General features: G+C 34.9%; 1 protein-coding gene across 2 annotated transcripts in view; it reads left to right on the plus strand.

The window, feature by feature from the left end:
- The window catches only part of KCNH5 (potassium voltage-gated channel subfamily H member 5), a 264,043-nt gene that overhangs the window by 206,616 nt on the left and 42,050 nt on the right, over window positions 1–15,377 (plus strand). Inside the window, exon 10 of one of the 2 annotated variants that reach the window (XM_045554834.1) lies at window positions 13,636–13,832. The exons of the other annotated variant lie outside the window; for it this stretch is intronic. Within the exon in view, the coding sequence (XP_045410790.1) occupies window positions 13,636–13,832 (197 nt within the window). The remainder of the gene's footprint in view (window positions 1–13,635; window positions 13,833–15,377) is intronic. 2 annotated transcript variants of the gene reach the window in all.

The raw sequence follows: 15,377 nt of genomic DNA on the forward strand, positions 1-15,377 counted from the left end.
TATTCACCCCAGGTCACAGCTAGTCAGTAAGTGATGGGCACAGGATTTGACTCCAAATCTGTCTGACACTATGCATATATGCTTAACCACCACATTACAAAAAAATGATGTTTTATGTAACATGAAGTTTGAAATAGAATTTTGAAATTATAGTACAACTGTTTGGTTTAATTTTAACAGAAAATGTAGTGTCTACGTTACCTTTACTAATTTGTTTCTTTTTATTAAAAAAGACTTCTCTAACACTGCTAAGAGTTAAGTACCACAAACTAGGGTTATGTATTATAAAATTCCTTCACCAAACAGTCCCTGAGAAACTTGGTTAAATATGAGCTGGTTAATACAGCTAAGTAACTATTTAAAACTATGATTCTCCTCCAAGTGATTGGTTTGCCACAAGGAAGGTGTTTAGGACCAGGGAGAACTGGGCGCAGAGTGTGATTTTCATGAGTTCCTGGAACACAAGGTGGAGACGTTAAGTTCTGCTCATATGCTTCATCTGGGTTATGGGCGAGTTCAGAGTCTACTGAGTTGGTGGATAATAAAGTGGAAATGAAGCTTGCAAGAAAGCTCCAAGATTGCAAGCAGGGCCACAGTCTTTGCGGTGGCTTCTGTGAACACATGGAGTCTACTTCTCTGCTCCTTGAGTGCGCTGGCTTGTGACCCCTGCGGGTCCTTACGTTAACTTCTCTTCCCTGTCCTTAAGTGTTGACATTCTCCAAATGGGGCAGGGCTGCTCATCCTGTGTTTCTCATCACTCTTTTGTTTTCTGAGGTCATTACATCCACTGCCATAAAGCTTCATCTGCATCTTCCTCACTTTATTATACCTACCTACACACCAGTGCCTTGTTCCTACTCTCTTTCCCCACCCTTCCTTCTCCTAGTCAAGCCCAGTATTTCATCTGTTTCCAACAGCATCAAGGATATTTTGTCTTTAGGGAACTGAAAAGTTAACTGATTATGAGTTTAATAAGTGGGTTCTGCTTTGTCACATGAGAAGATCAGAGCTCGTCAGTGGCAGGTGTTGGTTTACCTGCTTAACAGTGCCATTCAGGATTCAGAATTGTCTTTTCCATGTGGGCTGAGGGAGGTGTTACTGGGCAGTAGGTACACAGCACAATCACCTGAGCAGATTTTTTTAATTGTAAACTAAAAACAGATTCAGAACACCTCCCGATAGAAATGTATAACCTAATGAAATTTTATAAGGCAAAGACTTGTAACCATAACGCAGGTCAAGAAATAGAACTTTATGGTCCCCTGCCCACTCCCAGAAGCACTAGGTTTAGTTTACTTATTTTAAAATTTGATATATATTTTAAATCTTAAATCTACAAGTTACCACTCTATACCACTGTTTTCCTTACAACTATCTGCTGAAGAACTCGGGCCATCTGTCCTGCAGAGATCCCGCAGTCTGGATTTTGCTGATTGAATACTCACTGCATTTCAGCATGTTCCTCTAGCCTCTGTATTTCCTACAAATTAGCAGCTGGGGCCAGAGCCTTGATGGACTCAGGTTCAATCCCTTTGGCAAGACTATAGATGGGGCTGTTTTCTCTCATTAGGAGGCACATGATATCTAGTTGAATCCTTTTGGTAGCGTTAACAGCCATCGATACTCAGTGCCTAGATCCATTAATTTTTTGAGAGCTGCAAATGAAGATATTCTAATTTTGTATTTTTGTTTGTTTGCTAGTTGAAATATTTTTATAGAGGTGCTTCTTCTCAAGTACTATTTGGTTTCCCAGTGTGCATTTCATATAAGAAAGGCAAAATAGACGTTTGACACTTTTCCATTACTTAACCAATTTTTAAGATAATTAATTGGCCTCTTATCCTCTGAAGCTGCTCAGAACATATTAAAAAATTATCATTATGTACTAATGGATTTAAAGAAACTTGACGAGTTTCAATGCATTGAAATTTTTACCCTTACCGCAATACTAATTGTCCTATCTTTAGCCAATAGGCCCCTTCAGTTTGGCTTCTGTGTCCTTTCTATCCAGTAGTCTTGGACAACTTCCTGGTTATGTAGTATGACCAGATGCTCATCTCATACTTATCCTTCCCTCTATGTGGAGTGAGCCATTAGCCACTTCTCCAAGGAGCTCTAGTTTATTTTAGTGGAAATTATATTTATTTGTTTTGAACACTAATATTACGCAACTCAGGATTATCAGCCAGTTTATTTATTATCATTTCTTCCACCTCCTTAAAGGTTGCCTCTTACTGATAATCAGGATACCCTCTATTTTTTCACTTCTGTTTGATGAGATGCATTTGGCTCATTCTTTGTGTATGTAGATAAAAATACTATAAGCTAAATCAGTTATTTTCTTTTTAGTAGTTAAGATTTATTATTTGCTTCTCTCAAAATGTCTTCAAGTTTGTATTCATTATAACTTTTCATAGCATGAATTTGGACATCAATTACTAAGGTTTGGCAGGCATTACTTCTAAATGTTCTAAAAGATTCTATTCTAGTAGGCCTATATAATTTCTTTATTTTAATACTCATTGTCGTTCTTTTTCTGTTTTTCCTCTTTAAAATATTACTGTATGACCCTTGCAGTTTGTAAATAGTCGAAGTTCATTTAAAATCATATAATTTAAAACCTTATAGTCTTGTTGATTTATAAACAGATATTTTTGTGTGTATATATTCATAATGAAGTTTATGAGCCAATTGCAATGATCACTTATAATGAAGGGCTGAGTAATAAATGAAAGTGAATATAGTTCAAGTCCAGGATTTGTTAATTTTCTGCCTGGTTGATATATCTATTGTTGAAAGTGGGATATTGAAGTTCCCCGCAATTATTGTATTGCTATTTATTTCTTCCTTCATGTCCATTAACATTTGCTTTACATATTTAGGTGCTCTGATGTTGGATACATATGTATTTATAATTGGTATGTTCTCTTGATGAATTGATCCCCTTATCATTAAATAATGACCGTATTGGTCTCTTGTGACAGTTTTTGACTTGACGACTATTTTTTTCTGATGTAAATATAGCCACCCCTGCTCCCTTTTGGTTACTATTCACATGGAATATCTTCTTCCATTCCTTCCCTTTCAGCCTATGTGTGTCCTTAATGCTAAAATGGGTATTGCATAGACAGAATATAGTTGGACCTTCTTTTTATTATATCCATTCATCCGCTCTGTCTTTTGATTGGAGTGTTTAATCCGTTTATATTTAAGGTTATTATTGATAGATAAGGGCTCACTCCTGACATTTTGTTATTGTTTCCTAGTTGTTTTGTAGATACTTTGTTCCTTTCTTCTCTTGTGACTTGGTAAATTTTTGTGACTTGGTGATTTTTTGTTGCACTAAGCTTTGATTCCTTTCTTTTTCTCATTTGTGTATCTGCTATAATTTTTTGCTTTGTGATTACCATGAGGCTTACATAGAATATCTCATAGTTACATTGGACTGTTTTAAACTGATAACTTTGATGACATACAAATACTCTCCACTTTTAGCCTCCTCCTCCAACAGTTTATATTTCTGTTGTCATAGTTTACGTCCTTTTATGTTGTGTATTCCTTATCAACTTATTATGGCTATAGTTATTTTTTACCATTTTGACTTTTAAACTTAGTACTAGAGATTTGAAATATTTATATATCACCAGTACAGTAACAGAGTATTCTGCCTTTGACTATTTGTTTACCTTACCAATGAATTTTATACTTTCCTGTGTTTTCATGATATTAACTACTGTCCTTTCATTTCTGGTTGAAGAGCTCCATTAAGCATTTCCTATAAGGTGGCCTAGTGGTGATAACATCACAATCAATGGGGAACGATAGAAACCTTTTTGCTAAGTTCTCTAGTACAAGACAGGGATGCCTGCCCTCACCACTTCTATTCAACATGGTACCGCAAGTACTAGCAAGGGCAGTCAGATGAGGAAAAAGAAGGCATCCAAATCAAAAAGAAAGAAATAAAATTATCTCTATTTTCAGATGACATGATCTTGTATGTAGAAAACCCTAAAGATTCTACAACAAAAAACCTATTAGAACTAATGAATGAATTCAGTAAAGTTGCAGGATACAAAATCAATACACAAAAATCTATACGCAAATAACAACCTAGCTGAAAAAGAAATCAAGAAAAAAATCTCATTTACAATAGCTGCAAAAATCCACTTAGGAATAAATTTAACAAAGGTAGTGAAACATCTGTATACAAAAATCTATAAAACATTGATTAAAGAAATTGAAGAAGACACAAATGGGAAGATATCCTCTATTCATGGATTGGAAGAATAAATATTATTAAAATGTCTATAAAACCCAAAGCAATATACAGGTTCAAAGCAATACCTATAGAAATTCAAATGACATTTTCACAGAAATAAAGAAAACAATCCTAAAGTTTATAGGGAATTGCAAAAATCCCTGAATAGGTAAAGCAATATTGAGAAAGAAAATAAAGTTGGAGGCATCACACTTTCTGTTTTAAAATTATATTACAAAGCTATAGTAATCACAACAGTGTCATCCTGGCATAAAACCAGAAACACAGACCAGTGGAACAGAAGAGAGAGCACAGAAATAAATTCAAACATATATGATCAACTAATTTTTGACAATTGTACCAACAGTCCATAATGAGACAAGTGTAGTTTCTTCAGTAAATGGTTCAGTTAAATCTGGATTTCTAAATGCAAAAGAATAAAACAGGAACCTTATTTTACTCCAACACAATAATCAACTCAAAATGAGTAAAACACCTAAATATAAGACCTGAAACCATAAAACACCTAGAAAAGAACATAGTTGAAAATGTCTTGACATTGGCTTTGGCAATGATCTTTTGGATATTATACCAAAAGTTCAGACAACAAAAGCAAAAATAAATACATGGAATTACATCATACTAAAAAATTTATGTACAGCAAAGGAAACAATCAACAAAATGAAAAGGTATCCTACAGATTGGAAAATATATTTGCAAACCAAATATCTGATTAGGGGTTAATATCCAAATTTATAACAGAAAACTACTCAATAGCAGAAAACAAATGACCCTATTAAAATGTGGGGAAGGGACCTGAACAGAAATTTCTCCAGAGAAAACATAAAAATAACCAACAGGTATATGAAAAGGTACTTGACATCACTAATCATCAGGAAAATATGAATTAAAACCAATATGAGATATCACCTTATACCCTTTAGGATGGCTGTTATCAAAAAGATAAGATATAACAAATGTTGATGAGGATGTGGAGAAAGGGTACTCTAGTACACTGTTGGTGGAAATGTAGTTTGGTATAACCATTATGGAAAACAATATGGAAGTTTCTAAAGAAATTAAAAATAGGACTACCATACTACCCAGGGATCCCTCTTAAGGGTATAAACCCAAAGGTAATGAAATCATTACCTCTTAAAGATATTTGCACTCTCAGGTTCATTGTGGCATTATTCACAATAGCCAAGATATGGAAATGACTTAAGTGTACATTGATAGATACATGGATAAAGAATACACTCTCTCTCTCTCTCTCTCCAGAAAATATCCAGCCTCATAACCATTCTCATTATATTAACAATGTCTGGATACTTTCCAGACAGCCCGTGTATACACACACACACACACACACACACACACACACACACACTGGAATATTATTCAACCTTTAAAAAGAAGGAGATCCTGCTATTTGCCACAATATGGACGGACCTGGAGGACATTATGTTAAGTGAAATAAGCCAGATGCATAAAAATTATTGTTGAGCATTGTAGGAGGGGGGGAAGGACACGTCTCAAATCATGGTTGGGATATGGCAAAGTCATAACATGTAACCAAAATGTTTGTACCCCCATAATTTCCTGAAATAAAAAAAATTATTGTATGCTCCCCATATGTATAGAATCTAAAAAAAAATCAAATATACAAAGATAGAGAATAAAACAGTGGTGGGGGTGGGTTAGGGTGGGAGGAAATGGGGACATGTAGGTCAAAGGATTCACGGTAGCAGATATGTAGAATGTGCAAGTCTAGAGATCTAACATACAACATGATGACTATAGTTAATAAAATTGTACAGGCATATCTCAGAAATGTTGTGGATTTGGTTCCAAACTACCACAGTAAAGTGAATATCACAATAAAGTAAGTCACACAAATTTTTGGTTTCCCAGTGTATATAGGAGATATATTTACACTATAATGTAGTCTATTAGGTATGCAACAGATTAAGTCTAGAAAAACCAGGTATATACCTTAGTTGAAAAATATTGCTAAAAAATGCTAATGATTATCTGACCTTTCAGTGAGTCATAATCTTTTTGCTGATAGAGGGTCTTGCCTCGATGTTGATGGCGGCTGACTGATCAGAGTGGTGGTTAGAGAAGATTGGGTGGCTACGGCAAGTTCTTATATGACAGTAGTGAAGTTTGCCTCATTGATTGAGTCTGCCTTTCATGAAAGATTTCTCTGTAGCATGTGATGCCTCTTGATAGCATTCTAACCACAGTAGAACTTCTTTTAAAAGTGGAGTCAATGCTATCACCGCTTGATCAACTAAGTTTATGGAATATTCTAAATCTTTTGTTGTAATTTCAAAAATGTTCACAGCATCTTCATCAGGGATAGATTCCAACTCAAGAAGCCACTTTCTTTGTTCATCTGTAGAAGCAACTATGCATTAGTTGTATCATGACATTTCAGTAAGTCAGTCACATCTTCAGGCTTCACTTCTAATCAAAGTCATTCATGAGGAATAGTATCAACTTCTTCCAAACTCCTACGAATGTTTATTTTTTTTTTTACCACTTCCCATAAATCATGAATGTTCTGAATGGCATCTAGAGTGGTGAATCCTTTCCAGAAGGTTTTCAACTGACTTTGCTCAGATCTATCAGAAGAATCACTCTTCATGGTAGCTATAGCCTTAGGAAATGTATTTCTTAATTAATAAGACTCAAAAGTCAAAATTACTCATTGATCCAGGGGCTGCAGAATGGATGTGGTATTAGCAGGCATGAAAATAACATTAATCTCTTTGTGCATCTCCATCAGAGCCCTTGGGTGACTAGATGCATTGTTGATGAGCAGTACTATTTCAAAAGGAATCTTTTTTTCTAAGCAGTTGCTCTCAACAGTAGGCTGGAAATATTCAGGAAACCATGCTGTAAACAGATCTGCTTTTATCCAGGCTTTGCTGTTCCATTTATAGAGCACAGCCAGAGTAGATTTAGCATAATTCTTAAAGGCTGTAAGATTTTTGGAATAGTAAATGAACGTTGGCTTCAACTTAAAGTCACCAGCTACATTAGCTCTTAACAAGAGAGTCAGCCTGTCCTTTGAAGCTTTGAAAGCAGACATTGACTTCTCTTCTCTAGTTATGGAAGTCCCAGATGGCATCTTCTTCCAATAGAAGGCTGTTTTATCTATGTTGAAATTTTGTTGTTTAGCGTAGTCACCCTCACCAATTATCTTAGCTAGATCTTCTGCATAACGTGCTGTAGCTTCTCCATCAGCATTTGCTTCTTCACCTTGCACTTTTGTGTTGTGGAGATGGCTTCTGTTCTTAGATTTCATGAACCAACCTCTGCTAGCTTCCAACTTTTCTTCTGCAGCTTCCTCACTTGTTTCAGCCTTAACAGAATTGAAGAGAGTTAGGGTCTTGCTCTGTATCAGCCTTTGACTGAAGGGAATGTTGTGGCTGGTTTGATCTTCTATCCAGGCCACTAAAACGTTCTCCATATCAACAATAAGGTTGTTTCACTTTCTTATCATCCATCCGTATGTTCACTAGAGTAGCACTTTTAATTTCTTGCAAGAACTTTTCCTTTGCATTCTTATCTTGGCTGTTTGACTCAAGAGGCCTAGCTTTTGGCCTATGCCAGCTTTCCACATGTCTTCCTCGCAAGCTTAATCATTTCTAGCTTCTGATTTAGAGTGAGAGATGTGGGACTCTTCTTTTCATTTAACACTTAGAGGCCATTGTGGGGTTATTAATTGGCTCATTTTCAATATTGTTATGTCTTAGGGAACAGGGAGGCCCAAGGAGAAGGAAAGAGACTGGAGAATGGCTGGTTGGTGGAACAGTCAGAACACACACCACATTTATTGATTACATTCACCATTTTATATGGACGTGGTTTGTGGGAACCCAAAACAATTACAATAGTATTAATAACATCAAAGATCACCAATCACAGATCACCATAACAGATGTTATAATATCAAAAAATCTGAAATATTGTGAGAATTACCAATATGTGACACAGAGACACAAAGTGATCACATACAGCTGGAAAAATGGTGCCGACAGACTTGTTTGACACAGGGTTACCACAAAACTTAAATTTGTAAAAAATACAATATCTTCCAAGTGAAATAAAGCAAAGCACAATCAAATGAGGGGTTTACCTATATTGTAACAGAGATTTTTGTTAAATAGATCTTAGCTGCTTTTATCATACACACACAAAATGTGTGGGATGATATATATGTTAATTTGCTTCAGTATAGTAACCATTTTACTATCTATATGTATCCCATAACATCAAGTTGTAAACATCAAGTATATGCAATAAAATTCATTGATAAAAAGAAGTGAATATATGGCTTAAGTTCATTGTCTAGAAGAATCTTCAAATAGAGCCATTATCACACCCCTGCAAACACTGACAGGAAACTACCTAGATAAAATCAAATGATATTTTGTTAGGGACCTCTTGGATATATGAGTTAGATATTCTCACTGATGAATAAGAGTGGTAATTTTTATGCATTTATTTTATCCATGTCATTAACTTAGCACATAATGTGTCTCATATTTACCAAAAAATCTGGCTGTAAACCCAGCCCCTTAAGGACCATAATCCTCAAACACACCATGGTCTGTGTTACTCCTTTAATTATGTCTCTGTTTTGTCTTGAAATTTTCCAATTTCCTACCATATGAATCTTTAACATTAACTTCTATTTTACAATTCAGTTTCCTGTGGTTTAGCAGTGAAATACTTCATAAGACTTGATGCAGAGAACTGAGAATATATAAATAGACCAAACAACAACTTTCATGTTTAGTGTGAGCTTTTCTACTAATTTTAGGACTTTGGGGGAAGGTTAGTTCTCTCAAGATCTAAAATGTTTATAGCTGAGACTACTTGCACCCAGCAGGAGCTGACCTAAAAACCACCATCAAATGTTCTATAGTCATGAAGATGAACAGGAGTCCCCAAGCCCACAAAACCTTTGCAATGAAGAAAAGGGTGCTTCTCTATTGAATAGTCCATGCATAATCCTACAACCTATGATATCTGTAATTACTTAGTGTAAATGTGCATACTGTGCTTAAAGAAGCACATTAGCCAGCTTTGCTGTGGCTGGCAAATTAATTAATTTATTTACAAGATGACCATCTTCTCAGAAGTGCCATAAAAGTTTATTGTAAATTGAATGCCCATTAGGTGATATACAAAGCTGGATAAAACAAACACATTTTGAAGTGGTTGATTAGATTAATATCTAATTTATATATTGTGTATCCTAATGCAAATTCTATATCATAAAACAATTAGTATTGCTTATTGTATAAAGTGAATTTTGACCTTGGGAACAGAATTAGCCACATTTGTTAATTTTGCTATGCTTCTCTAAACTTTTTTGGAGGAGGAGCAGGAGATAAAATTTACCATGAGTTTATATTCTAGTTTATTGCTATTTTTTCCATATCATAGACTTTTTATTTCCCTATGATACTAAAGAGATAAATAATTTATATTTTAAAACTTTAGTTAAAGGTAGGGTAAGAATTTTAATTTCATTAGTTAAGTTAAGAAAAGATATAACAGATATTTGAATGCCTCTGAAATTAAAAATAGTTTATATTGGTAAAGGACAATTACATTTATATATTCAGTATCTTTTGCCTACTGACAATACATTTAACAATTAAAGAATATTTATTTACTATTCTACATATCTGTGTATATATTTTATGAATTGAGTTTTATTAAAAAGAATGAGGAAAGACATCTTTGAAAATAGTTTGTGATTTTTAAAAATAATGATTATGCAGATTCATAATCTGCAGAAAAATTTGGAAAACATAGAGTAGAAGGAAGTAAAACATTAAACACACCACTTGAAGCCAGTTGCTTTTATTATCCAAATGTATTTTCTTTTAGCCTTTTATACCTTTTGCCTTTAACTCAATTTATTATCAACAGACAAATAATAATATACTATAATAACATATAATTATAAAATATACTTTGGTTCTATCGAGAGACTTTTTCTTTAAGAAAAGAAGACAAAGTAGATTTCCTATTTATTTATTTTATTTCAGCTCTTTATGGGGGTACAAAAGCTCAGGTTATATACATTGTCCATGTCCCACCCATCCCCCTGAGTCAGAGCCTCAAGTGTGTCCATTCTCCAGACAGTGCACCTGGCATTCACCTTGTAGTCATGCCTCCATCCCCTCTCCCCCCACGTCCCCAAGTCAGCACCTTCAAGCATGACCATTCCCCAGACGGTGCGCAACACACTCATCATGTAGGCATACATCCATCCCCTCCCCCCACCCCCCATCTCAGTCTGATATCCGATTGGTATCCTTCCCCAATGTGCATTTAGGTGATGATCAGGGAAACCAATTTTCTGGTGAGTACATGTGATGCTTGTTTTTCCATTCTTTGGATACTTCACTTAATATAATGGGTTCCAACTCTCTCCAGGAGAACCAAAGAGATGTCGTATCATCATTATTTCTTATAGCTGAGTAATACTCCATGGTATATATATACCACAGTTTACTAATCCATTCGTGGATTGATGGGCACTTGGGTTGTTTCCACATCTTTGCGATTGTGAATTGTGCTGCTATAAACATTTGGGTACAGGTGTCTTTGTTATAGAATGACTTTATGGCCTTTATCAAAAAATCCCAAAACAGCACATGTTGACGTGGATGCAGAGAGACAGGAACACTCATACACTGCTGGTGGGAATGCAAACTAGTGCAACCCCTGTGGAAAGCATTATGGAGATACCTTAAACAGATTCAAGTAGACCTACCATTCGATCCAGCAATCCCATTATTGGGCATATACCCAGAAGAACAAAAGTAGATTTCTTAATTGACAGTTCTTACAGTCTGGGCACTTTAGTTTCATTTTTATGTATTTTGTTAAAGCTGTAATCATAATCATATTATTCTTTGTATCTTTATTTTTTCATTTAACATTGTAAGGTAAACAGCATTTTTTACATGTTATTTCAAAACTTGTTTTAATTCTGTATGAATTGTTACTTTACTTATATTTTTATAATTTCCATAGTTATTAGACAGTTATTTTTCCATTCTAAGGTTATGATTAACACTACAATCAATATTACATGGGTTGGTTCTAATCTTTTGATTGATTCTCAGAAGTAAAATTACTAAGTCAAAGGCATTTATTATTATTAAATAAAAATCAAATATTATTACATGAAAATCAAATAGTTGAACAGTAGCAAGCACTTATAAATGGGTCAGAGATTGTACTGTAATTGGTAATTTGAGAAAGGGCCACAGAAATGAATCATAGAGAAATGTACTCTTTTTTCCATTTTTTCAAGGAAAAACCTGTATAGAAAGACTAACAATAATGACAGAAGAAAAGGAACAAGAAGTAGATCAGCACAGCCCTTTAGAAACTTGTTATTTTTGTAGCACCAGGGACTATGATAATATAATATTTGTTGATATATTTACAAAATAATACATATAACTTTTAAGAGAAAATAAAACCCATACATTATCTCATAATGCAGAGAGAACCTATCATTTTGATGCATTTACTTCCATGTTTTGTGAGTATGTATGTGTTTGAGTAGGTGGGGATAGAGTTCATAAAATGAGATTATATTATATGTATTGTTTGATACAGTGAGCATTTTTATAAGTAAATTTGGTACTTCTTATTATGCAATTAGAATAAATACCTATAATTGGGGTTACTATTTCAAAGAAAATGCTACATACAGATTTATGAAATTTATGTGTGTAACATGATGTAGAGTTTATCTTTTAAATTTCTATAGCTAAGTCTCCCTTAGGTTATTATGATGCTGTATAAACCTTGAGACTTTATTTGGGTACCAGGTCTCTAATCGTCCTTCCTTGTACAACTGTGTGGCTATTAGTTCATTGAGTCCATCAGTGTCACTAAGTAAAAGGAATTTTTGGAGTTTCCAGAAACAAATGAATTCCTCAAAATTAAATAAATATTCATTATGGCTATATTATGCTGATCACATGGTGGTTTTAACCACCTCCTCAATCATGTGCATGTTTTCTCTCTCTACCCTAGAGTGCCTCTTAAGGTTGAATCCCAAGCCCCATGGTTCTCTAAGGGCTTCCCAGTTGTCTAGGTGGGCAAAGAATCTGTAATCTCATTCACTTAACCTGTCTCTGAGTTGTAGCTGTCTCTGCCTTTGTCTCCCTTTCTTTCTCTCATTTCTCTGGTTACACATTTTCTTTTCTGTCTGGTGGTCTGGCTGGCCTGAAGGGTTATATGATGTCTTTCTTATTTTTTTTCCTGTTAGTTCTGATTTTATTCTGCATAATGAGAGCAGATATTTGTTCATCTCTATGGTTTGAGTGCAGAAAGAATACATCATCGACAGAGTGCCTCTAGGAAGATTTTTCCCACCTGGGTATATTCCCCCTGTCTTTTTTTCACTTTAAAACTCACAATGCTACAAAAGTCAAACAAAGAATGTAGTTGACTGTACTTCAGAAGCCAGGGGCTCTTATGGAACTGCCTCAGCTGAAAGGCTTTTTGGGACCTTTAACCTTTGACTCTTCCTCGTTCCCTTCATTTGGATATCTAAGTACTCTTTATGGTAGATGGTTGAGTTCAGGCGACCAATGGATGGTGCCCTGAAGTGTGATTTCTAGAATTTTAAAAAGGCATCTACCTTTGACTATACTACAACACTTTTTATGAAATAGTTTATGGGGTAACACATCTGGACTCCATGTTTTACCCAACTCAGCTCCTTAAACTTTGGAATTGTGGATTGGGAGCTCTTGGGCTAGACCCTGAGGCCCTATGTAAAGTTGGCTCTGTACAGACAGAAGGGCATTCTTGGGGAGCTAAATCATGACAATTTTTAATCTGCTTGGAGCACAGTACTTAGTTACTGAATAAAGTATGTTTTTTATATGTTGAATCAGTCTTAGACTTACATAGGTTGCAGCAGCAGATCCTTGTGTATTACATTTTATTGTCATCTTTACCAGAAGGAGCAAAGGATGAAATTCAGAAGTCACCTTTCCTCCTTCTTAGTCAGAATAGGAAAAGTTAAGGTGGAAGAAGATAATGAAATTATTTACTAAAATGAGGGTTTTGGCTTCTCTGTTGGATTCCACTTATTCATGTCACTCCAGATTTTCATCAATAATTGAATTCAGGGTGATGTTACTTTATATATTATATGAAAATATTGCACATTTTTATATGTATATAGATAGGGTTATACTCTCAGGTCTAAATTATGCTAGATGACCTGTATCATATATAAAACTGAATAACTATAGTGATTCCAATAAGAACTATTGTAGATACTTGAATACGTATCTCACACTGTTTTCCAGGGAAGGGTGATGTATTTGGAGACATCTTCTGGAAGGAAACCACCCTTGCTCATGCGTGTGCCAATGTCCGGGCACTGACATACTGTGATCTACACATCATCAAGCGGGAAGCCTTGCTCAAAGTCCTGGACTTTTATACGGCTTTTGCAAACTCATTCTCAAGGAATCTCACTCTTACTTGCAATCTAAGGAAACGGGTATGTTGTCTGGATCCACTTTCTCTTAGTATCCGGGAGTTAATGTGTCATGCTCTATTAGCTGAGGAATGGAAAAGTTATTTCATTTTGCAGCAGTAAATTCCCATCAATGTAAAGTGACATCATTTTCTTTCCCTTTATTTATATTTTGTTTGCTTTTTAAGGGAAAAAACATCTTGATTATATAAGTAAAGATTTGAATCTTTATAATTTAAGATGCAAAATAAAAAATAGGCTTGAAAAACAAGTAAACTGTAAACTGTACTATAATATAGTTAGTTCTTGGAGTTTATAACACTGCCATAAAATAAATACCACTGTCTCATTTTATTATATGGACTTTTTTAAAGCTGGGAAGGGTGATCAAGCTGGTTGCCTGCCTATTTTACATTACCAACTCTCTAAACCTTCTTCACATTTAATAATCAATCCACACGGCTTACTCTTCATTAATTCTTTCAAAGAACACGATCTCAAAAATTAATTAGCCACATTGACGTATCCTACAAATAAGTATAGGAATCCTTTACTTGCACTGCTGCTGCAAATTTAATCTTTATTGCCATTTTCTTTTTTATTGATGAGTGTGACACAAATTTAATTTGCATAAAGAAATCTCCTAGCTCTGATTTATAGGTCATTGGGCCTTGGCTAGGGCTTTTTTATTGCCAAGAATGAAATACACATTTGGCTAACTATACTTAAGGAATTTTATCTAAAATAATTGCCTATCTGAAGTGAAGTATTTTGAAATAACAATCCTTCCTTTCCACGACCCCCTTAAGTAAAACCTTCCCTGTAGTTAAGTGGAGGGAAAAAATCATGCCAAGAGACAGATTAACGGCTATACTGTAGCAACATAGAAACGAACATAATTACATCAATGTAATTCCAACTCAGGGTTCCAAGAAAGAATGGGACCAACAAGAGTGGTATTTGTACCACCTGTGTCACATTTATTTGTTCTACATTTGAACATCATTTTTAGTTCATACTTTTTTTAACAAAGTTATTGAGCATTTAGAACCTGTGAGGAGAAAAACGTAAATAGCTGCAGAGAGCACAAAGACTAAATAAAGTCCCTACGCTCAAGAAGCTCATAGACAAGTGAGAATATTGTGTGAAATACAAATAATTGGAACTTAAGGCAGTGACGAATGCAAGAAAGAAATGCCAACTATGAACTGTATATGAAAGTTTCTTGCTTATTTGTTAGGGAACTCAAAGTTGCTTTTAGTATTAAGCAGAAATGTTACCTTTAATCTATGCTCTGCCTTCCTCAGTAACAAATTCCTTCTCTATAAGGAAGCTTGTTAGATATTTCAAACTCTGATAGTACAGTTGACCCTTGAAAAACACAGGTTTGCACTGTGCAGGGCCACTCATGTGTGAATTTTTTTCAACCAGCTTTGGATCGAAAATACAGTGTTTGTGGAATGCAAAACCCTTGTATACAGAGGGATGACTGTTCCTATAGATGGGTTCCAGAGGGCTGACTGTGGGACTTGAGCTTGTGCAGATTTGGGTTCGCACAGGTGTCCTGGA

Source organism: Lemur catta, chromosome 1 (assembly GCF_020740605.2).
Source record: "Lemur catta isolate mLemCat1 chromosome 1, mLemCat1.pri, whole genome shotgun sequence".
Taxonomy (NCBI): Eukaryota; Metazoa; Chordata; class Mammalia; order Primates; family Lemuridae; genus Lemur; species Lemur catta.